The sequence below is a fragment of the Lingula anatina genome, chromosome 5 (genome assembly GCF_051362555.1).
Source record: "Lingula anatina isolate TDL-2025a chromosome 5, LinAna3.0, whole genome shotgun sequence".
NCBI classification, from domain to species: Eukaryota; Metazoa; Brachiopoda; class Lingulata; order Lingulida; family Lingulidae; genus Lingula; species Lingula anatina.
The window spans coordinates 10766893-10794276 of NC_141771.1; the positions used below are offsets into that span (position 1 = coordinate 10766893).

Genomic DNA, 27384 nt, shown 5'->3' on the forward strand with positions numbered 1-27384 from the left:
AGTTTTGTGTAGTGATCTCTTTTTTCTTTTTATCCCTGCCATCGATTTTTCTTAAAAGTCTTAGTTCAGTTTTTATCATTGATAAAGCAAAATAACGCTTCTGTTAAATGAAAATCTGTAATTAGGGGCTCATCATCCCATAGCAAAATCATTTAAACCAAAATAATGGCACGGGATTGTAGCCTATACACTCCTGGTCAACAGCGCCAATTTCCGTGATAAAATCTTGTTCAGGGATGAATTTACACCCCATACCGATTGCTATATCACCTCAAAAATAGAAAGTTGTTCTATTGGCGATTAAAAGCCTTGAGTTCCCTATGCCCTTTTAATGCAAAGAAAAAAAATGAATGTCGATATTTCTCATTTTCAAGTTTTTTTTAATCAGCACAAAGATAGATGCATTATTGAATAATTAGATGCAAGAAAAAACTCATTTTTGGTATCTGGATGATAATAAAGGGTCACAATATCCTTCAGTGATGTCATATTTATATAGCTTTTATCCAGCTTTATATTGACTGTAGACCATTTTGGTAAATGTCTCGGTGCTGGAGAAAATCCCAAACCGAAAATGGTATTGTTCTCCCCAGAATGAAGATAAAATGTCACTAGCGCTAAGACTTAATATTTCTTTGGAATATTTGAGAGGTATATTTGATTTTCGTTCATAGAAAATAAAAACCATAACATTGCTTTTATGATTTTATTCAATTCGACATCTTTCCCTAATAACATAGATATGTTTTTATGAATACATGATGTCATCCAATTTAACTTCATGCAAAGCTAATTATTATATTCGTCATTATTGCCAAGTATCATCTTCTGAAACTCATCTCAGGCCCGTAGCCAGCAATTTCAAAAGGGGGGTTCTATTTCTGGAAAAGTGGACCTTTTCCCATAAAAACTACATGTACCTAGATCATATTTTACCCAGAGTGGACCTTTTCCCAGCAAAAGGGGCGGTTCTTTCGAACCCCCCCAAACCTCCCCTGGCTACGGGCCTGCATCTACGCATCCCTATTTCTGATCAAGTAGTCAAAGAAAATATATTACGTTTTGGATTGTACACTGTATCAGGAACAAATGGCTGTGAACGACGAGTACCTAAACGTAAAAGTTTTCTTATTTCTGGTTTTTCCAACCAAATTAATTTCTTCTTAATCATTGGATGATTAGCATCCCAGTATTGATAAATAAAATCCGGCGTTACTATGTACGAGTGGTTGCCTTTTCTCTTTGGCTCCCCTGGCATACTAATGGTTGGACCTGGTTGGAGGTCGCCTGGATTATCCAACGCAGATTGGCCTTTCAATATGGCCTCCAAAAGGGGGTTGGCGGTGCTGGGGTTGGATTTTGTTTGCAAAGGCAAGGCATACCAGACATAGTCCCGAGGTTTTTGGTAATCATAATGCTGTTTGTATCTATCTTTTGAAACGTTCCTTCCTGAAATTGGGTTCAGAACATGAAGCGAGTTGCACTGAAAACGATAGCTGTGATACAGTATCGCCATCAACTGTTTAGCAATCCAAGCTGGATAAAACCATGATTCATAGTCCAAATGTAAATCATACGGTAGAAGAAACGATAATGTATCTCTGTGAAAGGCATTAAAGCACTCATCGAAGTCCCAGTGTAAATTCACGGGTCGCTTTTTGTTGACAAACTGCCGATTCATGTCCTTGTATCTTACATATCCAACGGCTGGTTGATAATACATCAAAAACTCCTCAAATCGCCGAAATGGGTCTTGGGACATTTCAGACCATGGTTTCCAGTTAACGTCACCGTCGGATCTTACCGATAGGATAACGTCATCATCCATAAATATATAATACTCATACCCGCCGTCTAACATCTGGACAGCTAAGTTGACCGCGTGCTGAAGCAAGGCATTCCTCCCGGCCAAGGCTGACGTATTTGGTGCGTAAATGTCCCCCGACATGTCTGCAAACGTCAGCCAGATAACGTCTCTTTCCTTGGTTTCTTCTAAACCATCGATGACACCTTTTGTTGGGCTCGAGATGAGATACACAAACCGTTTCCCTGACAACGAACTGTAATTGCTCTGCTTGACGACTTCAAAACTACGGTCAGATGTAAATATACCGGACTCGAGCAAGTTCGCTGCTTTGTCTATCCAGTGGGTCACTCTTTTAGCACTACTCCATTCCTCCACAATATAGTCGTTTAGCCGGACAGATAATAGCACCAGTGCTAGGGTAACTATTGATGAGATTAAGCATTTCATTGTTCTATACCTTCTCATTCTGGACGTGTTTTCTGTGTGTTTTTTCGTACCGAAGAAAGCACTTCACACGAGCCCGATATCATCCACAGCATGCCTAGCGCCTGCAAAGCATGTTGTCGTGCAGATTGGGCGAGGAAAGACAGTCCATTATATATATCATACACACAAAGAGATATCGTTTATGTTTCCTACCCAAACCCCCTAATGTTGAATAGAATGCGCTGATATCGTATGGTAAAATCAAAGAATGGTCCTACTTTTTGCGTATGCGAGTTATAGTTCAGTTGTGGACACGGTCAGCTTATTTTCTTTTGTGAGAATGTTTGTGACTGCAAGCGTAAAGGAGGAGACACATTGGGTATGGGTCATTGGTTTTCCGTGAGTAGTTGTCAGATTCCCTGTCGGTCTAAATCACTTTGCAGGCGTTCTTTGTATTTGTCTCAACAACGTTTTTGTTTTGATAGGTTCACCAATGGCATGTATTTATTCCTAGTTACAACACGAGTCGTCTATACTGTATGCAACATACAACAGCAAAATTGTATCGAGGCGCCGAATGAAAATACAGGCAAGCCTGTATGAGGAATGCAAGTGCAATTATCATATTCTTTGAAGCACCAGGCGTGGTACAATTAGTGCGTACAGACTTTTTTTATTTTCTTTTTGTCGGAACATCTTTTGTAAAGTATAACTTTTCCTAAAATGGGCAAGAGTGAGGCGGGGGGGGGGGGGGGGGTGCACCAAATGCGACAGTTGTGATGCAGTGTCGCAATCAACTGATGGTTTGGATCATAGATCTCTCCGCCATTAATGCTACCCTCTACCAGGGTGACAGATTGGTTTTTCACAAGATATTCACAGATATGTCTTAGATAAATAGACAGTCATTTGATTCCCTGGCTTTTTGAAAATTTGCCTATAATATCCAGAGGCGGATTTAGAGGGGGGGGGGTCAGGGGGGTCCTGCCCACCCCCTTCGATTTTTGAAAAAAAAACACATCAATGATCCCTTCTTGAAATTAGAATTTTGATTAGCTGGATCATAGTTCTAAACCGTACCAAATGGAACTGTTCGCCCTCTAAAATACCAAAAAATTTTCGGAGCCCTTCTGCGGGCCCCGAACCTCACGCCAAGGCGGGGGGAAGGGGTCGGCTTCGCATGCGTGGACCCCCCCCCCCTCCCCCCCGCCTCTTCAAATAATCCTGGATCCACTCCTGATATCTGCTATTGAAGCTGCTTGGGGTAATTTATTATCACTTAGCAGCTTCAGTAGGCGTGCCAGACATGTAAGCCGCTTAAGCTGGAAGCAATTTAGCGAGAAACCCGTAAGTGTGGGAACCCAGTCGTAAACGCCAGATTGGTGGTTACGCGATCTAGTCAAATAATTCCCTTATGTCTGTATACATGTATACCGCGGTAGGTGTCCAGAACAAAAAATCCATCTGTGATGCAATATTTTTCACACAATAAATAATAACAATGAAAAACTGAATATTTTTTTACCACCAAATCTAACAGAAATTTAAGATACAACGCTCCATCCAGCTTCAATGTGCCAACAATTTAAATTATCCCGCAACACTTTTATTCCGTTTTCTTTAACTTGCTTTTAGAGGCCAATGCTTATTGTGAACTTAATTTGATCTTAATGTAAATAGTTTCCTTTAATTTTCATTTGCACTATCATGTTTCTACAACTTCAACCTTTTGTTTGCTTATGATTTAAAGAAACATTCATGATTATTATTATTATTATTATTATTATTATTATTATTATTATTATTATTATTAAAGATCCAGCCGTGCTTTATCTTGCTACACACAGTGATTATGCATTTAGTCGCGTATGACAGTATGATAGCCCTGTATGAGAGAGAGAGAGATTTTCATGTGACGTGGATGCGTATCTCATTGTAATATATTGACTAGTACATTGTATGTAATATTCAGACATAATAAATGTAAAGACATTAAAAAGAACTGCCACAACAACATACTGAGTATAAGATTTATTCCAAGGAACAGAACTAGATAAATAAGGCCAGTAAAATCGAGGACACAGGAATTCTACTAGATCCAAAAGCAATCACAACTCAAAATAAATTCAATGTCACCCTTTGTATTGCCGATTAAACATAAACATGTATATGAAATACATCAATGCCTTTCGATTCACTTCGAGTATAACTATTCACGTTATAGCTTGTAAAACAACAGATGCGCTAGGAACAAAGGACGCCTCCCACACTCCGCTATCAATGATCGTTGCACTATCGTCTACTAGACCCATCTCCATTTTCTGAAAAAAAAGAGAATAAAAAGCAAATAAATCCTTCGAGTAAAGGAGCGGAATGACTGTTTGGTGAAATTCTCCTTTTCTCGATCCCATTATGAGAGTTATTTACACATTTGGATCTTAGAATAAAAAAAACGGGTTTGAAAATTGAAATTAGTCAACATTTTTGACGTGGTATATTTTCGTGGGTAAAGGAAAAACGTTGCAATTTCCTAAGAATTTTATTTTCTTAAACATATAAAATGCGTCGTGTTCGTTTATCCACCAACATACCCGAACAATCGATGAAGTAGTAGACAAACCACCCTGGAGAGTAGGGCACCATGTCAGCGCAAGCGGCATCCCCGAAGTAAAGGGTGCACTTCCCAGTACCAGACGACTTGTCGGTCACGTGGAGCGTCGCCGCGTCACATCGATATGGGTCGACTCGGAAGTAGCACGCGTCAACGCACGTGGTTTCGGTGTAAAAGTCCTCCAGCTCCTCACCCTTCCCTTGGATTTTGGTGTTGTTGTACACTTTGATGCGTATGGTTTCTAAAAAAGATTGTGATGTAGAATGGAATTTCATTTCATTGAAAGCAGATTTAATATAATGGTTTATTGATCATTAATGATTTTTGGTTTTGTTCACACATTTTAAGGCTCTTTATACTACAAAGTCCATTAAGTGGCTATACCTACATGTACAGTGTTACGTGTATTTAGCATTACTCAGTTGCCATACAGTATAAAGTACAGAATATGACAAATCAATTTTTATCATAAACACCATTATAGTTATTGTTGTTGTCGTTGTTGATAATGTTGTTGTTACTGTTTATATTATTCTATCCATCCACTTTACTCATATTATATTTCTTGAAATTTTCAAACCAGCTACCTAACTGCCATGTTTATGAAGAAGAACAAGACGCCGAACACAAAAATCATTTTATGCATCATTACCCTCCCCAAACGCGCTTAAAGCAGAAACATAGCCACATCCGACAATGTTTTAATAGCCAAGAACTCACCACTATCGTCTTGGTCATCATCGCCGCCATTGCCAGGTGCTTCGGCGTGATCCGGCTCTTCCGTAGGCGCATACAGGGTGGGCGCAGGGTCGTGGGATGCCGTGGTCGACGGCTTGTAGGGCTTCGTTGTAGTCGGCAGCGGCGTGGTCGTCGTAGTTGGAACAGTGGGGGGTTTATACGAGTTTGGTGGATGAGGTTTTGCTGGTTGCGGATCAATAGGAGGGTAAGGAGCACTAGGCACGGGCTTCATTGGGCTTGGCTTTGCGGGTGTTTTGGTGGATGGTTGTTCCGGTTTGGGAGGATACGACACCTCTGGTTTGGTTTGGGCTGGTTCCGTTGGTTTCGGGTGATCCGTCTGGGGTGTGGGATATTGCTGTGGGTTAGGGTATAGCGGGCTTGTTAGAAGTTTTGTTAATGGTTTTATGGGTAACGTTTCCTTTGACTCTGGCTCTGCCGGGACATCGGGAAGCGGTACATAAGGTTTAGGGGGTTTGGGGGGATCAACTGCCGCTGGAGGTACATCGGGAAGCGGTACATAAGGTTTAGGGGGTTTGGGGGGATCAACTGCCGCTGGAGGTACATCGGGAAGCGGTACATAAGGTTTAGGGGGTTTGGGGGGATCAACTGCCGCTGGAGGTACATCGGGCAGCGGTACATAAGGTTTAGGGGGTTTAGGGGGATCTGGAGGATCAATGACAACAGGTGGCATAGGTTTGTGTGGGGTGGGTGGTGGATACACATCCTGATTTTCTAGATCTGGGACAGGATCCGAAGAAGAATCTTGATTTGCATACCTCATCGGGGGTTTGTCTGGTATAATTGGGGACGGTGCACCTGGATTTTCTAAAGTAAACTGCGGAATTGGAAAAGGCAGGTCTGCATCTGCTGGCGGATTGACATCCGGTTTAGCAGTAACCGGATCGTGTGGCAAAACAGGAATGGGTTCGCCGCCGTCGCCTCTCCCGCCATCCGGTTCCACGGGCATTGAGTCCTCACCCTTTTTAGGCTTACGTTTTACGGGGCCATTGGCATGGTAACGCCGTCTCAACTCGCTCTCTTCTCCTCGGCCGTCGCAGTAGACTGAGGTGTCCACGCATGGACTATTGCTGCCCTTATAACCGGCAGGTACCCCCACCCCCTCTGGACATGGCAGCTTGTATGGCTTGGAGTGGACGCATACGTAGAAGATACATCTATTTTCATCGTCACCGACCAAACGGGCGCTATAGCAGGCTGGAATAATAATAATAATAATAATAATAATAATAATAATAATAATAATAATAATGATAAAAGCCTTTTCAGGTTTTTCTTCTTTAAACTTATTGTGGGTATTTGTTACCTACAAGGGAATGGGTTCGATGGAAATGTAATATTATTGTAAAAAAATGTAAGACATATTTTAAAAACAACAATTGAAATAAAGTAGGTTCTACAATAAGAAAAACTCGTAAACTTTTGTCTAATATGCTGTACTATGTGTTTGCCTTGTTGAATTGACCTGAAGCAGAATGTTGGCAGACGACACTTCCGCAGTTTAATGCCCAAACGCCCAAGGCGGTTTACTGGGACGTTCTGCTTAATCAACTATCAAAACAGGAACACATAGGCTTTGTGAACTCCGTAATTCAGTGATTAAATCTATGTTATTTCTTGAATGTCTTTGTAGCCCCGGCATTTTCTTTCCATTTACATTTTCTTTGTCTTTATTGCTTTAATGCATGATACGTATTGAGGAAATATCTTTCATATGTAGGAAAAATTCAATGTGTAACCAATCCTCCCTCCTTCTCTCTCTCTCTCTCTCTCTCTCTCTCTCTCTCTCTATCGCCCTTCATTTACAGATCTCAGGACACACGCGCCCTCGCACGAGTATACATGCGCGCTAAAATTATTGAAATTTGGGACTAAAAAGAAAGAAAATAGCTGAATGACATCAACAAGACTCCTTAAGGTTTCCTACGAAAGAAAAGTGTCGAAGCCTTGTCGAGTAAGCCTTTAAATTATCAAATCTTTTTTAAAGCGGATTTTCAAAGAGAACAAAATGCAAAATTTTGGCATAAAAAATAGAAAGCGAAACGTCGAACCAGTTTTGACAAATCTGGTAGTTCACAGGCACTCTCTAAATACACGCCGATGACTTTACGTCTTCAGGACCACTAACACACGGCTGCAGTTGAGTTGAGAGTTGCATGCGTTCCATGCATTTTCACAACGCGCATACTTATTCACAATCCAAAGTGGCATCTAGCATATGCATGACCATCATATCGAAAATACGAACACTTAAACACAAAAGAGATCATGTAGACCCAATCTTCATAAACATTTCTCGTGCTATCTATAGAAAATCAAGTGAAACCATGGACAACCAAACATAAAACATAAGTACGGTGAAACTCGAAAAAATTATCTTACGCTTATATCGCCCACTACATAGGCTTACTATGAATAAAATAATATATATCATGGACATTAACTTACGATCACCACTTGGTTTCCCGTTTGCCAAGGACAAGAAGCATATTGCCAACAAAGAACTGAAACTTCGCGGAAACTTCATTGTGCCGCTGTGCAGCTGAGATCAGTACGTTACGAATCCCCAGCACCTATATAAATCTAGAGAGTATTCTCAGTGAACAGTGAATACGTTTCGTCCTAGTGAACACCTCCAAGCCTATCTAAATCATCTAAAACAAAGCGTGGCTTCCGATCGGCTACGTCACGGAATGCTCCCAGTATGTACTGCCAGCGGCGAACAGAGCCCTTTAGCGATCGCGCCCCCGGCCGATCCCATGTACGGTAAGGCGCCATTGCGTGTACAACTTGGCCAGTAGTAAAGACACGAGGAGACTGAGAATGGTATGATCTCTGACTTTTGCAACATCTACTGCCATCACCTTTGCAACTTAGACACTATGAGTCGTTTTTTATTGGAGGTATAAAACATCGGTCTCGTGACAAAGCTTGTTCATAGCGGGCCGTACTTGAATCGCAAATAGTTTAATTTTCGTCACTAGAAAATTATCGCAAGACAATTATCGCAAATGACATTATGTGGGAATGTACATTTTGTCTCTAAATAAAAAAAAAAAACAGGTTTGCCAATGTGGTTGGCCCTTTACACAGCGCAAAAAGTCAGATATGCATTACGTAAGCGTGCGGAAATGACGCAAATACCAGCCAAAAAACAGAACCTATCCCCAACGTTTCTGGTCCTAAGTTAAACTTGGTTTGAACGCATGTATAGAGACCAGCCAGGCACTCATATCCTGAGTTACTGAGGGAGCGGGACAGGAACGGGACAAGAAAGACTGCCTATTGACGACCCTGTAACAGCAAAATTTGCTTTCAAACAACGGCAATAAAACCCTGGCCCATGCAAAGTCACAGAACAAGGATGAGAACGTTGTCCTCGGTGTAACCCCTCCAATGACATGAGTTGGGAATCCGTCTGAGGAAAGGTTAGGCTGCTGAGAATTCTATTTTACTTATTCTTAGGGGCCTATTAAACAGGTAAAATGAATAATAATAATAATAATAATAATAATAATAATAATAATAATGGCCGCTTCTTCTCTACCAGAGACCAGCTGAGTGATGGAAGCAATTTTACACAAAAATTCTTGCTGGACCAAACGGAACCAAATGTTACTGCGCACGAGTAAATCCTTTTGTTTTCGCTCAACTAGCAATTACTGTACATAGCGCCTAGGTGCTAAACGCTCATTACCTAATCTGTCTTCGCTTACCTGCCTAGCAAAAGCAGGTATACAGAGATATACACCTGTACAGGCCCGTAGCCAGGGGGTTCGGGGGGTTCGAAAGAACCGCCCCTTTTGCTGGGAAAAGGTCCACTTTGGGTAAAATTGGATCTACGTTCATGAAGTTTTTATGGGAAAAGGTCCACTTTTTCAAAAAATGAACCCCCCTTTTGAAATTTCTGGCTACGGGCCTGCTGTACATGTATCTGTGAATACTAAGTGAAAATTGGCGGGTGGCCCTGGCAGAGAGTCGCAGTTTCCCAATATTTTGGTCTTTTGGATAACCCGCTGTATATCTTGATAACTTATTTTCCCATTGAGATCTGTCAACTACGTTTTATCGTAAACTCCATGGACAATATCAACTTGTCTACGTTATGTGGTTGGTAATCCAAGTTTAGAACTCTTCAGCTTAACATAAAATCTTGAGACTTTTCTTGCGGAAAATGGTTTTCTCTTTAAATGGAACCACGTTACTAGAAGTGTTGTGTGTATGATGGGGGATCGGAGGTGGAGTTAGCATTTTCATTTAAAGCAGTTGCTAGCGAGAAGCACCGACACGTGCGCTGCGTCATATCATGGTACCTCGTTGTGAGTGAGCGTGGCTTCAGGGATTTCCGGCGAAGTGAGTCAAAAGGCGATATTCACAAACGGGAGCGTAACGGTCGCCTTTGGGCGAAAGGTATTTCGCTGGATGAGTCATGCCTTTAAGGGGACTAATAGTAAAAGGACCAAAGTCATAGAAACAAAGCCCTGGGCTTATAAGTTTTTATAAAAAATTGAAACAAACTTCCCAAAAAGCCAATTTAAGACGGGGATTAAGTACAGTGTCCAACGGATGACGCTATAGCGCCAATTTTAGGGGAAAAATGCAGTTTTCGGTATTGGGATTTTCTCTATAACCAAGACAGCTATTCAAGTGATTCAAAAGGCCTCATAAAGCTGGGTGAAAGCACTTCAGCGCGGTACCAGGGAATTGTCTTAAACTATCTACTTTTGATTTTATTATCTTTTACGTTAAATTACCCCATATTTCAATGGGTTATTCACTTCAAAAGACGATAACTTTCAAACAAACAATTTCCTCTTAAACCCCTGACATCTTGCTGTAGTCCACATTCCCAACAACAATAGGTGCAACTTTTGTAACGATCGGTTGCTCAGATAGTGAGATATACTTGGCAGCGATTCACTTATCTCGTCAATATAGAAACCTGTTAAAACAGCCAAAAACGTTCACAGGTTGGTTAACAGAGCTTATTAGTCAAATGCTTAGCTGGCAAATTTACCTGTTATCGGCTATACGATCAGATGGAACCATTGCTCATTTTCATCTAAAAATATTTTGTTTGGGTGCTTTGAAAGGGCAGAAAATCGTGCTTTTGTTACATTTTCCGACCACTCGTTAGGCTTGTAAGCGTGCCGCCATGTTGATTGACAGCTCTGGAGAGGGCCCTAGCCTAGTGATGCCCAGTAGGGTGTCAAGGATGTGTTGAAGGAAGCGCTAACAAAGGCGATTACGTAAAACCGCAATTAAGAGGTGTGAAGTTGCATTTTAACGTTTCAATGGGTCTCCCTCGGCAATCGAGCAATTTCACCTGAGAGTTTCTTTTTCTGTTATCGGCAAAGTGATCAGATAAAACTGGGTGACAGTAGTAGTTCTTAACTGATTATCCTGGTAACTGTGAACTCGGGGGTGGGGGGGGGGGTGTTATTAATTTTTTCAAGAAGTCTTTTTGTGATTTTTATTTTGGGTACATTTTGAACTTTTTCTTCCCGCTTGATCTGTGGTTTTGACATTGTTTTTCTCCAAACATCGCAAAATGCAAGTTAACATGCGTTTTTATTTTCATTGTTATTTTCTTAATCATGCTGTCGATCCTTGCTTGGATTTCTCTCATTTGGCCATTCACATTAATTTTTTGCGTGTCTCTAAAGCTCCTTGATTTCATTTATCGGAGAATAAAATTACATTTTGTCAACATTAGTTTTTACCTTCTACAAACGGCGTCCAACAATCATTTCCAGTTTCGTAACGTGTCGCAGATACGCTCGCCGATATATATCGCCAAAATTAAGAGCTAGGCTAAAAGTTTCGTTTCTAGCTTTTTTTCTTTTAGTAATGAATTTTTCGTACAAATACATTTCTCAATTAATTTAGATGATTCGATTTAGTCTTTCACCCATTTATTAGGTATACATAAAGAAAAAAGAAAGACGAATAATATTAAACATTTCATGATGCTATTATTTGAGCTGTACATGCGCCAATGGCTGTAACTGTCCTTCGACCAACACAACGTCGCCGCCACACACACGACAAACACACGACTTGTAGGCACTTTCTAGCAACTGTCCACTGTGCCAAAGCCTGTACCCAGTAGCTACTGTTTCTTCCTCACGATCACTGTCAGAAGACTCCGAGGGCTGTTCAAAGTCCTTCAAAATCTTACGAGTGCTCACTCCAGGTAGATTCTCTCTCTCGTCATCCGACTGAACAAATACCGGTTTTCCTCCAACCGCCCACATACTCTCAAAATTTTCTTTCTTTCCTCTGGAAATGGACTTTTAACACGGACTTTTCTCTTCCCCATAGCGTACTCGACTTCTTCACTGCTTAGCTGATGTAAGACTTATGACCTATCACCGCACACGTAATCGGGTTATAACTCATTAACTATGCTCCGCCCCCCTCATGGCAACGGCCCTTAGCAACAGAGTTGTCAGCCTGACTGGGGCGCGTGCCAGTTGAAAAACTCATCAAAAGACACATTTTGCGGTGCAAATTCAAAATAATTATTACATCCAACATTAGATACTTTTGTGATTAATAGAAACACACAAAAAACTAAAAAACATGATTTTAAGCGTAGTTAACCCTATTACCCACCTTAAAAATCCAATATTATTAATTGAGGCCTGCGCGACAAGAGAACGTTACATCAAGTTAAATTCTGAACTGGCTTCAGGGTCTTGGATTTCATTATGATCCGTTATAACTTTGATTTTATTATAATCACCATGCCGCTGTTTCGCAGAGGAATTTGGCTGTTAACATTAGTAAGTAAAATTGCGGATTCCAAACAAGATTAAGAAACAAAATCAACTCTTAATTTTTAATATTTTTACTTACATTTTTATCAGATATATTATTTCAGTGTCAGTAATTGCAGTTACAAATCTGTAATATGATCATTGATAAGTATAGTCAACGACTTGTATCATACCAATTACATTAAGTCTTAAAACTGATGGTTTTATCACTGTTCAAATATAAAATTAAAGAAAATACACCCTTTTGTGTAGTAGCCGGCAACGAATCTAAAACATTTGCAGTGATCACTGATACACAATACGACGTTTGTAATAAAATGCCCATTTTTTTCTGCTGATCCTTGTATTATTTTTACTATCATAATGAACTGACTGTTTGCATACACTGACATTAAAAGTTAAAGTAGTACATGTATGACAACTATGGAAAAATGAAGATGAATGGTTTGATGATTAAAACAAAAATGAAGAAGCTACTGAGACTGATGAATATTTACAGGAAGAACCAAAAAACATCTTTTTCGATAAAAGACATTATTATGGAAAGGAGCATAAGACACCTAGTTCCTCCTCTCTATTATGAAGCATGTATTTGGTAAACCAACATACAAAGTCAAATATAATTGTCTTCGTCAGAAGATCTGTTGTATAATCATTTAACAAGTAAACCATTAATTTAGTCAAAGTTACTAGATTGCTGGCTGGAAATTTTGACCCTTTTTGATGTTGATTGTCCTACTAATCAAGTTCAAATCAAAATCTCATTATGTCAAAAAGTCAAAATTGTTCATCTCATCAATTGTGACATCTGTATCTGAAACAAGCCATACATATATCTCAAGTTAAATCAACCAACCGTTAGGTTTAAAGTGTTTTAATTATCATCATGTTGCATGCTGTGTCTATCAAGTTAACAATGACCAGTGTAAACTACACTAATTTTGATACAAAAATGTCTATAGGGAGTCCTGATAGACATATATATAAATACAAAAATTACACAATTAGCACCATATGTTAGAAAGGTAGATGGTCACTTGAAATCCGACATACATACATTGCCTTCAAACAATAGTACAAAAAAAAAAAAAAAACAATAGTACAAAAAAAAATACAATTATTGAGACAAGTTACAAATTTCTAGTTTTCACAATGCTTGGATTACCTTTTTACAGTCTCATAAACAACAACAGAAAACCACAGAAAACAAACAAAAAAATGACCTGTAGGGCAAATGTTCACAGAAATTGTTAAATGATAAGTGTTTTCTGTCCACAGCATAGCAACATTACACATTAAGTTCTGTTGTCATTGTGTTTGTTGTGACAACTCACTGTGCAGCATCACACCTAGAGCAATCTGGGTACATCCACAGCCATGACAGCCTGCCATCAGCAAGACTGAGCTATCTAATCAGAGCCTCCCTTACTCAACCAGAAATCAAAATTACCTCCCATCATAATATTGCATTACAAAACAAATTGTTATTCTAATGGATACCAAGATGGGCTTCTTAAACTAGCTGCCCTGTGCTCCAAGCTTCCTGGAGTTAAATAGTCCAAACTCTTGTATCAGCTTAAAGTTCCCCAAGATCTTGTCTGTTTTAGGTCAGCATTAGTAATCTCTGAGCATTATCAGTATGTCATGTGGCTTTTCAACAGTCAGTCAATAATATGAAGAAAATGTTTACTATATTTGTGGTCACATTCCTAAGGTAGCCCTACCACCAATCAAACTGGTGTCAAGAAACCACAACCATCCTTGCCATTCTGTGGGCAAATGGCAGAAAATGATAAAACATTTGGCATGAATTTCAGATCTGGACCAAGGCTTTCACAGGTATGGCTTTGGCCTCAGTATAAAAGATTTTTATATAACAAGGAGTCGAGCAGGTGTCTTAAATGCCATATGGTCTGTCTACTATTACTGACCACCTGTCAAAATGCGATATTTGTGGTCATCAAGTTGTACTCAATTGTTTTGAATTGACTGTTTTTTTTCCATCATGAAAATCCACCAAGAATGCCCTCGATCTAAAATATCCCAATCTCCTCTTCACTTCAGCATTCCTTTTGTGTTTGTGTGGTTCATACATGTAACTTATATAGCACCTTTCATGTACAATGTTTGGCTTATCTTTAGAAAAAAAAGCTGCTATATATATATATATATATAAATAAATATGTACACAAGCACAACTTCCAGTCAAAAGCTTCAGTTGGCCGTTTGAAGGAATTGTAGTAGTTGAGCATGCTGGATGTGCTAAAGTGGCGGCACACCTAGCACAATATGTGTCCATCCTTTTGCTCATGTACAATCTATACATCAGATCACTCCTCTCCTTATATGAACCCAAATGTGTTTCAGACCAATCATTTGGTTCCTTAAGCCCCCTTTACACTGGACGGCGTCCTTTCTGCGTCCAGCAGTACGGCCCTATTTGAGAGTTAAAAAATTATAATACTTTACGTGCCGACAACTGGCCGATCATTGAGCATTCATTCTGATACAAAATCAATGCTCGTGCCTCCTTATTACGACCACAGCGATGTCAAATTTCATGGTTGCAGAAAGGACGCAGAAAGGACGCCGTCCAGTGTAAAGGGGGTATTACAGACAAACAATTCCAAACAAGTTGAAAACTGTGGAGATCCAGTCCACACATCATTAGTGCCAGCTAGTCCAATACTGTGCACAGGTCCATGTCCTGTTTATTGCAAAATCCCTGAGGTCGTTTACGATGGTTGCTATGACAATGCTAGGTTGCCAAGACAACACTAGATGTCCAAGACAGACAGCATCAAGTACTGTTTGCCGCATAGTCAATATGGAGCAAAAACATATTACACTTTTCCTTTGGCTAGTGATGATTTTATCTCATAATGGAAACAAATGCTACCTCCTCCAACTTGGAATTAGTAAAACGGTTGTCATAGCAACAGGTATTAACCACCTAGTATCGAGGACAGTCCTTGATGCTGGATTTCCCAGCCTTGAGTAGAGTATTGCTGTTGATGAGTTAGATGGAGCATGTTCATTGCAATAAGGCTGGTCACAGCATGAAATACAGTCCTGGAAGAGGAAAAATAATTAGGAAATATTATGGGGAAAACATCTCATTAATCCTAAAAGTCATGCATTTTGCACAGCACAATATTATCTTTAATATCAGATATTGCTAGATCGCTGCTGAAACATCATGTAATTACAATTTATTAATTCTTATAAGACAAGATAAATAATTTAACCAAATACCTGGAAACATCTTAAATATAACTTAAAGTTAATTTTGATCATTAATCTCAAAATAAAAAATGCATTTCTTTCACATTATATAGTAAAGCATATATTGTCATATGGATGTATACCTGTACATAAGGTATTTCTGTTGGCCTACAACCTATGGTACTTTTATTACACTCTGCAGGTTTAGCACACATTTTATTCACAGCTATACTTCTCCCTGTTAGTGTATTAACTCTGTGGACTGTCTTGCACACTGTGAAGTCTGGAAAATGAACCAAACCTTTAAATGTTGACAACATTTTCATGGTATTTGGGATTTGTTTTGGCCTGCAGGCATTTTATATATATAGTTATAAAATAATGTGCATGGCTTTTACTCTGGTCATGAAAGTCATTGGTTTCACCCCTTGTAAAATGTAAACTGTGAAATCTTAAAGATTGAAGAGAAACTACATTTCTATAACAGAACTTGTTTTCATGGTGTCTGGTTTATCCAGGACTGGGGTCAAACAAAATACCTGCGTACCTCGTCGCAGTTGGGGTAGATTGCACTATTTTATAAATGATAGAATAAGAGTCTGGTTAGAAGGAAGACAGAGAAAAATACAGATATCCGCTTTACCCTAGTGAGGTTTTAATAAGAGAAGTGCAAGCATTAATTTAATTACAAGCAGCTCCTCTTCAACAGATTGCACTATTTTCTTACATAATCCCCACACTTACTTTGTAAACAGAATTTGTCTGGGGCCCAGTTGTTGCACTCTTCATTGCTGCTTTTATTGGGACAGGTCCAACATGTTATTACTGTAAAAGTGAAAAGAAATTGATGGGTTTACATAGGCATTAAAAAATAGTGAATAAATGAAATATTTATAGCTTTAGTGGTGAAGAATGTATGTATCTGTACATCTTTGATAGCTTAAATATAAGTAACTTAATCGACGTTCTCTCTGTAAATATCAGACAGCCATGGAGTATAGTTTTCCTAAAATGTACATAAAGGGCTAAAGTGTGATCTAAAGTGAATTGATACAATTGCTTCAATATAATTAAACAAATTTGTGTATTCACCAAATTTTAAAAGCAGCACAGAAATATATATAATATAAACTAAAAATATAATAACACTTTATATTTTCATGTAATACGTAATAAAGTAATAAGAACAGACTGCTTACATTTGGGTGGTGGTTTTGTCGTTGACGTTGGAAAGTCTGTGAATGGATAAACATCATTTCCTGCCTCCACCACCAGACTCTGTCCCAGTACTGCACTACAGACATACAGGACACACACTAGCACCAGCATGATCAGTTTAGAGAGTACTGGCGGCCATATTGGGACCATTTTAACTCCCTCCCTCTACCTTATACACCTAAAAAGAAAAACAATTAAATACATCAATTGAAATATCAAAAAGTATAAAATGCACATATTAAAATAAAAATATTGTAATGTAATTTTTCTACTTAAAGTTGAATAGAGCAATTATAATGTAAGGCATATTTGTATTAGATTTTGTTAAATACTGGAATAAAACATGTATGGCTGGAAAAGATCACTAAATGCATATCTTTTTCACTATCATAGGTAAAGTGACTTGTCCTTTGCATTGGTAAAATATTTACCAGCTTTCTACAGCAAAGAGGACAATTCAGTCTTGTCTTCACTGAAAACTATCAATAATTGCATGCATACATCTAAAGAATGCTCAGTGAGGGAAATTATTCTAAAGACAATGTCTAGGGCAAAAACACCTCCAATCATTTATACTTTTCTGCTTCATCCAACCCAGAATATGGGACATGGGGCCTTTTTGAGAGTAAAAAATGTCACATGACCATCTCTTTGACATTACCCATAAATCTCTGGTAGTGAAAAGTCAAAGACAGCACTTATAAACCACTTGTGGAAATTGCATTTAGACCTCTGAGCTGGTACTGACTGTGAACCTGAACAACCATAGCCCTTATGATGACCATCAAACTAAATTTCAAATATAATTAATTTTCAGATAACAATGCCCCAGTCTTCATCTTTATTTGATGACTAAGTGGACAAAAGCATACCACCCAGTGTGCTGCATTTACCTGCACAAATATCCCATCTCACAGAAAGTACAGGCATATAATTTACAAATTTTATCCCTTTGAAAAAAGTTAACCACAGAAAATCCTGTCAGTTATTGTGAAATACTATGTCAATATTTTCCCCATTTCAAAACCAATTTCATTAACCCTTGCAGTGGCCAAAGTACTCAGTACATTTTACCAAGATTTCTTGATATGGCTGTTTTATCTATTTTTTGGGACTACAATCCTACAGCCCAACAACAGGGATGAGACCAGTCCTCACTGAAAAAGTAGGATTTACACAATTCACTGGATTTACATGATTCACTAGAATGATTCAAATAACCCTGAAAAAGTTGGAAAAGTCTCATCAGTGCAACAAGCAGAATATCCATGTGTCACAAGAACAACACCATGATAAAACATACCATGAAACTTACTTGAGCTGAGAACCTAAATTTTGGACACCATTCCCCTCAGCAATGTTGTGTTAAAATGTGTCCTCTCACAATGCAAGTTACCACAACAAAATGCCTCTTATTTGGCAATAGCAAACCACAAGCAGACAAATTCCACAGACAAATACACCCTAGACACTGCTCCACTGAACTGCCAAGTATAAGCAAAAGCAAAATAATAAGTACATAAGCCAAATAATAATTGCCAGCTACAAGCCTTCATTAAATAAAATGGTTCATTTCCGATAAAACAAATCAACTAATAAAAAAATGGAAAATAAAATGCTAGAAAATAGAAGGGGGTACAAAAGTATCAGAATACAGAAATATCCCACTAGAAAGAGAACTGATCAAATTTAGCTGTGAGACAGCATGAATTCTCGAAATAAAAACGGATCCTCTTTTGCTGTATCAGATAGAGAGACTATAATACAAGAGAAACGGGATATTTTGGCTTTTTCCCAATTGAGGGCAAGGTAAGTGCATTTAACTGTAAATGAACAACTGTGCAACAAATTCAATTACCCTAAAGTCTGGTTCTACAGGATAATAAGGAAAAAAACAATTTGAAAAGAAGCCATGTCTGACAAGCTCAAATATCACTTCTGTTGTGGTTTTTCTGCTTCAGAATGTCATTATTTGTAATCAAATAAATGGGACAGAAGAAGAAACCACATCTGTACAGACAGTATTCTTTTTTTTTTATTCTTTACTTTTTTCTCTCCGCCTTCCCCCTTCTCTGATTAAAAGAAAACACACAGTCTTCTCTGATTTATACTAGGAATGAAAAGATGAATAAGTGAAAGTATCTTAACTGGTTATATTAATTTTTGACAGTACTGAACCATCAATTTATAACTGTACTTAGTACATACATTTTACCAGCATGGATACCTTTTGTAAACGGAATATTTATTTTTTATATACATCCTTCCACCAATTTTATTTAATTATCAAACCATTTATTGGCCTATGTGTCTCTGTTTGTGGAAATGTGAATTTATGCAGGAGTGAACAACTGCAAGAAAAAAAGCAGCACCAGACTGCTCTAATATTGACAGATCTATCTACCACATGTTGTTGCATCTCTTCCAGATCCATTCCTTAATTAACTTAAATACATGCACCCCTTAAAGTGAGCCACAAACTCTGATTTAAAGTACTTGGGTAAAGTTGGAGAAAACTTAATGGTCCATGATGTTGTTCACCTTGCTTTTTGAGGGGGTGTGCCAGACAATTAAGCTGATTACATTGACTGCGCCTCAGCGAAAATCCCCACTGAGATCGATCAATCCTACTAGTACTAGGACAACTTTTATTCTGAACACAGCCTTATTCAAGAACACAGACCCTTTTTCACAGAAAATACTGAAACCACTGCTTACAATTCAAATTGCTCTGTAAATTAGATATTTGTGAGCTGTTTGCAGTGGTAAGGTTTTAAGGTGTGTGACTTTCCATTAGTGTTTAATATACTAGCCTTGTAGTTTGCAAATAGTTACAGGGATAATCAGGTGGTACAGATGCATGTGTCTTGTCTCTGAACATGAGCAAGCATGCCTTTGCCTGTTCAACCTCAAATCATAAATATTACTGAAATGCCAAGTGGGCCAAGCACTTGCTCATTAGTCATGACAGGTGATTTTTCTTTCACTTTCTGGTTTCTAAAAACTGTAGTGATCCCAGTAGTACACAAAGGCTTAAATGGTAGATCATAGTCGCACTTGTCAGCTCTCAATTTTATATTATAATAGAATACATCATCAGCACAAATCAAAGAATGAGATCCATAGAGAGGCTGATGAAAAATATTGATTTTTAGAAACAGGATTAAATGTCCGGGTTAAATTAAATTTGTATGCCTGTAACTATCTTGCAGACTCCTTTATTTAGATTAGTTTTTGGCATGAAAACCTTTTCTCAAACTGGATTTTATCACTGCATTTTGTTTTAGGTAATAATCTAAAATAAAATTCAATAGATATCTGATTTACCAAGTAATAAATGGTTAAGAGAACCTTTGAATATCAAAAACATTCAATGCTCAATAATTTTATTATTAGATCAGAATATATGACCAACATAAAAATCTTACCTTGAATGAATAAATCCTTCTTTCTCAATGTCCCTTTTCTTCAGTTTTTACAATGTCTTTCTTCTCCTCTGCAAAGAAAAGAAATGAACACTGAGCTTCAGAATGACCTCACTTATATAAACTCACAAGGACTCGACTCAAAACACAATTCCAAATTTAAAACACACCCACATGTTGCATAAAAAACTGGAAGCTGTTTCTCACGAAAACAATTACTTCATTGCAAATTCAGCAAGTACGCCTGTTGCAGCAATTGCATGTGAATACACAATGCAAAATCCATCTAAAAATATTTTCTCACAAGAAAGTTATTTTATTACCATCTTCCTCCAACACCAGCAGCTATTTATCTATATGGCAACCACCTGCTAGCCATGGAGTCTTAATCAGATACTGAATTAAGGCATGGTGAGAAAGCATTTGGTCACTACACGGTTAACAAGGAACATGTGAAAACAATAGAGTTGTACTCATTGGAAAGTTTAGACCTAGAGGACTGGCTCGCCTGGGTTCTCTCTACTACCAAACAATGGGACATGTACACAGAACCTTTGAACATCAGAAGTTGACTTTTTGCCATTGAATTTCAGTTAGAACATACAAATTTTGAAATTTAAGTTAATTGCCATTGAATTTCAGTTAGAACATACAATTTTTGAAATTTAAGTTAAAACTATCACAAATAAGCTTATTTGCTTGAGAACCAAAACAAACACCACCCTAGCTTAGGCTCTATTCCCAGAGATTTTAGATCGATCTATCCCCGCGGGGAGTCTCACTAGATTACTTTCAGATAATCCAACTTAAATGTCCGTCCCGCCTACTACAGGCTGTAAGGAGGTAATTAACTTTCGTGTCCGCCCGGCTGACAGCTATTTAGCGTGAACCCCCAGGGAGTTAGGTCGATCAAGTTTGGATCGATCTTATCTCTGGGAATGGGGTCTTAGTCTTGTTAGCAGAGTTGGGCAAGTTTCTCTCTCTCTCCCCCCCTCCACCCAAGCTCTATCCTTATACATGTACTTCATTGCTTCAGGATTTATCAGCAGTTCCTTTTGGTTACTACACTACCAGTTCCCAAAGGGTTTCTGTTTAACAAGATTAAACTTTTTTCACAAGTTTCAAAATATGTGAGTGTCTATGAAGCTGTGAAAACGCTGCACAAATTGTGTTAAAATATGCTGCACATGAATAAAATGTGCTTTCTATTTTAAAATCAGTCAAAGATAAACAAAGCATTTAAATCTAATTCATCCCTCTCTGAAGTGAAATGCATGGAATTTCAGTTGTCGACAATTCTGACTGCTTCAAATCTACATAAAAAAGCACAACTTTGTAAGATTTTTAAAATTTCATTTTTGGTTAGCCTGTATTCATTTTAAGCACTGGTTTTGAAAAAAAAGCATGAACATTGTATTTGATAGCATTATATAATTTTTGACACATTATAAAAAGCTGAAACAGCCTTTCACTAATACACTCTACCACAATTGAAGCCCATGCCTCCCAAACAGCAGGCATGCTGACATACTGAAATAGGGTACAACACTGCTCTTTGATTTTGTTGTGGTTTTTCGTAGCTGTCAATATTTCGTGACTATGAGCCCTTACTTTCAGGGAGGCCTAAAAGTTTTTGTCTCTTAAGATTCAGCTAGAACTTAGCCGAGAGTGGCTGTCATCTCCTAAGTGGCACACCAGTAGTTAGAAATAAAGTTTCTCTCTGTGTGGACATTGGGATCTGTTCTCAGATTATTCCTGCCTAAATTGCCACAAAAGATGTACCAAGATGAACCTGAAATTCTCAGGAAGTCAGCATTGGGTTTCTATCGAAACAATCACCCTCCAACTGGTCCGATTTAATCAGAAGTGTTAAAACAAATTTTAACAGCATGGCTAAAATACACTGGAATTTCTCTGTTAGCAATGCTGATTTGAATTTGCATGGGCTAAAGCTTTAGGCCCATAACTTTAAAGACAATAAAGGTTTTCAACATGAATGAATTGTTGGATGCATACTGTTTTGACATCATTTTTCTCGGCAAAAACAATTATAATGAGTCACATTGTTTTCAAGACATGCCTTACAACTAAAATATCAACAAATCTCCAAACTTCTAATTGCACCTTGGATGGACACATTGAAAGTTAATCCCAGCATATATATTAACCTGACTGCTTGTAAATTACAAGGTTGATAATTATAATGGATATCTTCACACATAAAAGATCAATCACCTGTGCTAAATTGACTTCTTTTAGAAATAGATCATTTTTTTTACATTTAAATATCATTAAAAAAATAACCAGTGCAGTTTGTGCGCAAATATGTGCAGTTCGTACACACACCCACAACATGCACACACACACACACACACAAACACACACACACACACACACACGCACATGCACGCACAGAAGAAGTACACTACATATAAAGTTAGCACATATATCCACCTCTTCAACTCAGGGTGTTACCAGCCAGCCAGCCGCCTATGGCATACATTACCCAGACATTTGTCACTCTGTCAAATGGCTAATTAACTTTACCAATGGAGAGTAAACAAATGCCACATCTTCATTACCACCCCAGATGTACTCTTTTATGGGGTCAGGGTATTCTGCTTATTTTGCTTTTTCTTTTCTTCCCCTCTGTCTCTCTCTTTTTTTCTCTTACCCTTTTTTTCTCACTTGGTCTTTTCTTCTCCCTTCGTATCTCTAGATTTTTTTTCTCTCTCCTCCCTTTTACCACTTTATCTTCCCCTCCCCTCTCTCTTTCACTCTCTCCTTTTTTTAAACAAATATTGTAACCATTCATCAGCTTAATTTTTTACTTACCAAATATTATCACACTTCAAGGACATAACATTTCTCACTTTTTTACATCCCTTGTCTGCACTGTATTGTAAACTTGTACTGTGATCTAGGCTAATGTACACTGACAAACAGTGATGGATTGAGAATGCTTCACCTCTGGCAAGAAACATGCTCTCAACATGCCCTCTTTACAAAAACATGGCCTTTTGATATTTCTGTATACACCATGTACATAGCATATAATTCACTAGTTGTGTAAACAACATGATTGATGATGTAACTGGGCTCAGTTGCTTTTTCCCCTTTTTAATTTGTTGCGTGTGTGTGTGTGTGTGTGTGTGTGTGTGTGTGTGTGTGTGTGCAATTGCATACATGTGTGTATGTGTGAGGAGGAGAGTTGTTTGTTAAAACAGTGTATATTTAAAACAAACAAACACCCAATCCTAAAACCTTTCACAGTAGTAAAGAACTCTGTTTGTTTTGTCAAAAACTTTTGGAAAACATAATAAAGACAAAAAAACTTATTTCCTTATAAATTCAACTGAAAATCCCATCATTGAACCTTTGTATAGATTTGTGCATTTTTTAATGAGGGATTATCTATCCCAAGAGAAAAAATATCATAAATCCTTCCCTGTATGTGCAACATTTAGGTATTTGAGAGCTGTCTGCCTCACTGCACCTGTTGACCCCAATTGATGAAGACTCATATTTCAAACCTTCCTGTCACTTTGAAGTATCAGAAGAAATTATGCGGCACTTTTATTAAATTCTGCAAAGTAAATCTAAGGAATTTCTTTGAAACCAGAGGCTTTTTTACTACTTTTTACTCAGTCACAAGTTTTCTTTGAAAAAAGTTAAAATGTGTAAATGACACCACTACGCTTACAGGGGATTGAAACCGCTTTTCCTTTTCATCTATATACCTTAAATAGCAATTCACTGTCACATACATAGAAAAAAGGTGTATTTTTTTAAATCAAGTGTATATTGTTTAGTGGCCCACCCTTTGTAAGCTTTGCTAAGTTGCAAAATATAATTTTGCATTTTCTCAACATTATGTCTAAATATTTAATGCCAATTATGAAACATGAAAATATACATGTATCTAAACCAAGTTCCTAGGTTGTTAAATAATAAAATATGTGGCACTGAGTCATGCCTAGTTACTGATTCAATATCTGTCTACTTAAAATGTGACATAAATACAATAAACTAACACATAATTCTTAAATATTTCAATTGTCCATTAGTATAACAGTAATATGAAGCCTCGCCTAACTTCAGACACTAATTACAAGTCAACTTGGTATTTGATAAGATATATGGTGGACTTATTTAAAGTGAAATTTTAAGGTTGTTAGAATTTCATTCTTTAATCAGTGTAAGAATCTGCAAACATCTAAAATGTCCATAATTGATATTTGTCAAGATATAAAACATGAAGTAAATTGTTACAATGGAGAAATTTATTTTCTTGACATTCACTGATACCAAAAATTGCCATATGTTAAGTGATTAAAATACCAAATGCATGATTTATTTGATAGGAAATGAGCTGTCAAAAACTACAGTTTAAGATCAAAATCTTACTCATTTCATATAAAGACATGGTGTTGTATAGCATAATGGTATTGCAGCCCTTATCAAGGCTGCACAATGGGAAAAAGTTTTATTGCCACCTTAGTTATCAAAATGATGAAAAATGCCGATGATCCACCTTTGATATTAGGACATAAACAAGCCATCAACCTGTTGTCACCATGAATACAAATAATCATGTCTACTGGTTCTACAGTAATAAAACTTACCTTTCATCAAAGGGTAATAAATGCCACTGAAAACATGAAGAGAATTACCCTTTGTTGGGTGAAACATTTTGAAGCTGTGGTTCCATTTATAAAAATAATACTATAACACCTCTATCATTGAGATACTGTAGTAAAATGTTCAAAACAGGATTGGACTCAAGACTTTTTGGCTTAAAAAAGGCAGGAAATTTTTGTTTTAAAAATAACTGTATGTTATGGTTTGCATGTGCAATGCCAGTTTCATATAATTATAAGAAAGAAAAACAAATTTTTAGGCCCCATACCGAATGGCTGAATATCACATCTTTTCAAAACAGTCCAACACTTTTCATATCAATAATCCCTATCCTAATTCTTAACCCACACCCCCTTTTTTTTACAATTAAAAAACAGCAGGTGTCAGCATAATGTCACTAAAATACTGATGGAGTTATCATACATTTATCTGGAGTTTATGATACCAGTTTCCAGGTATAACTGCAAAATAATTGATCAATTTTGTACAACATACTATTTAAATTGTGCTTTGAATTCACACAAAACTTTGAGATTAAGCCTCTAGTATGTATTATATGCTTTTAATGCAGTTACCCAGATAATAAAGAAATGGCCATATTTTAATCAGTTTATCCAGAGGGCACAGTAAAAAAATCATTTGATCTCTGCATTTCCTGAATTTTATGTCCCTGTTTGATGACTGCCATTACTTTGATCTCAGATTTAAATCTCTGTGATGTGCGAGTTCAATAAAAAGTAAAAAGTTCATGGGAATCCCTTTGATTTGGCACAATTTACAAACTAAATGAGCAGTTCAAAAATTCTCCAGATCACCAAAGTGAGCTGTCAGCCTGTCAAGGTTCTCTTACAACACAGAATAGCCTTTTTTATGCACAATCATTTCCTCCATTCATTCTTCCATTATCCTTCATACATTTTTTCAAATTTGGAGCAGGCAGACAAATAAGTATCAAGGGACAAAAACCATGACCTCCAGACAGATTGCATTGCACCTTTTTTGGTCTGATCCATCTCAGTAAATTGCCTATTTATGACTAGGTCTGTCACCCTTGGTAGCCATTCCAGTCTCTCGATTGTTCCTCCCACCAATGTAACTGTAGTAAGACACCTGCAGTACGGTGAGCTAAACGTAATCACATAGCATACTGTCATGGACCGGTCTAAGCTACGTCAACCCATCTCTACTACTGGAAACTGGCCTTATACCCTGTTCACACTATCATCTAAAAATTCCAGATTTCTCAAATTCGAAATTTCAGGTTAAAGATTTGATTCGCTTCCCTGTATACACAGAGCAAAGGAAAACTGAATCCCACCCTGAAAATCCAGTTTGAACAATTACCCACAGTCTGCACAACCCCCCCCCCCTGCCCCTGTCACCCTCCAACTGCCCCAGTCTCAGTTGACAATCTACACACCCCTGTCACCCTGTAACTGATGTTGTGTCTGCAGCCTTCAACATGATGACTGAGCTTGTTGGAAAGGAAACAATTGACAAATGCAACATGTCAAAACAATTCATTTGGTTTATTTTGAAAAAAAAAATCCTGCTGTACCTTAAAATGTATATTTTAGTTTTAGTTTTTTAAATACAAGTAAGTGCTATAGTTATAAACACTGCCAAAGAATGTCTGTAAAATTCAACATTTTACAATTTGTATCAAAACAAGTCATTTTGTCTGTTTAGAAAAGTAACACCACCTGCTGAGAGGGTAAGAAATAATACAAAACAACATCTCAGCAAAAGAAAAGGAAGAAAGATTCAGAAAAATAAGCTATGAAGGAGCCCCTATTGTATGTGTCACTGTGAACAATGACAAATTTCTAAACAATAATGTGTCACTGACAGTTTAAACTTCTACCATTGTGATAACTGACGTGCATGGTTCACAGATACTCCAAATAAGACGAGGCCGTCTTAATCTTAACAGAGAGAGAGAGAGAGAGAGAGAGAGAGAGAGAAAGAGAGAGAGAATTAATAAAAACATTCAATGTAGAAAACTTGCAATGTCTGAACTCCCAACCCCAAAGAATGCCAAACATCCTCTAATAACCCTCCACATTGTGACAATGAGAAAGAACCACAAACTACAATTATCAAAATACACTGCTAAAATTTTCAACTGTCCTATTTTCTAATCACTTCTGACATCTACAACAAAAGTGTCCTTTTTAATGGTTGCTTTGCATGCACAGCTGTCCAGATTTCACTCACAAGCATGACTTTTTGAACATAGTTTATTGTGACTCGTGGAAGATAACAAACAGAGTAAGGTTTCACGCATACATAATACCAAACCAGAGGCATGTAATAATGTGTGTGATGACAGATTACATTTCATATCTTGATCAGTAAACTGTGACTAACCCTAATTTTCTGGTAAATCATTTCTGTATTTTCAATCTTTTTATTGAGAACTCCCTCTTATAACTCCCTCTCTCTCTCTCTCTCTCTCTCTCTCCTACCATTTCCTATACCTCTCTCTCTCTC

At 37.7% G+C, this 27384-nt stretch overlaps 2 protein-coding genes across 11 annotated transcripts in view; both read right to left on the bottom strand.

Annotated features, from left to right (window-relative positions):
• Window positions 1-4249: 4249 nt before the first annotated feature.
• On the bottom strand, window positions 4250-8265 carry LOC106165207 (uncharacterized). Its single transcript, XM_013543317.2, has 4 exons — window positions 8049-8265; window positions 5565-6797; window positions 4825-5085; window positions 4250-4554 (listed from the first exon to the last, which is right to left on the bottom strand). Exons 1-4 carry the CDS (start codon window positions 8125-8127, stop codon window positions 4526-4528), a joined length of 1602 nt encoding a protein of 533 aa, XP_013398771.2. The 5' UTR covers window positions 8128-8265; the 3' UTR covers window positions 4250-4525.
• Window positions 8266-12437: 4172 nt separating this feature from the next.
• LOC106165241 (ly6/PLAUR domain-containing protein 6B) overlaps window positions 12438-27384 on the bottom strand; it is a 41417-nt gene continuing 26470 nt past the window's right edge. For 8 of the 10 annotated variants that reach the window (XM_087013026.1, XM_013543373.2, XM_013543371.2 and 5 more), the window contains 5 exons: window positions 20254-20321; window positions 16807-17003; window positions 16352-16432; window positions 15751-15890; window positions 12438-15454 (listed from right to left, as the gene is read on the bottom strand). In XM_087013026.1, the coding sequence (XP_086869152.1) occupies window positions 15278-15454; window positions 15751-15890; window positions 16352-16432; window positions 16807-16975 (567 nt within the window). In that variant the 5' untranslated portion in view covers window positions 16976-17003; window positions 20254-20321 and the 3' untranslated portion in view covers window positions 12438-15277. The remainder of the gene's footprint in view (window positions 15455-15750; window positions 15891-16351; window positions 16433-16806; window positions 17004-20253; window positions 20322-27384) is intronic. The other 2 variants (XM_087013028.1, XM_013543381.2) reach the window with 1 other exon arrangement.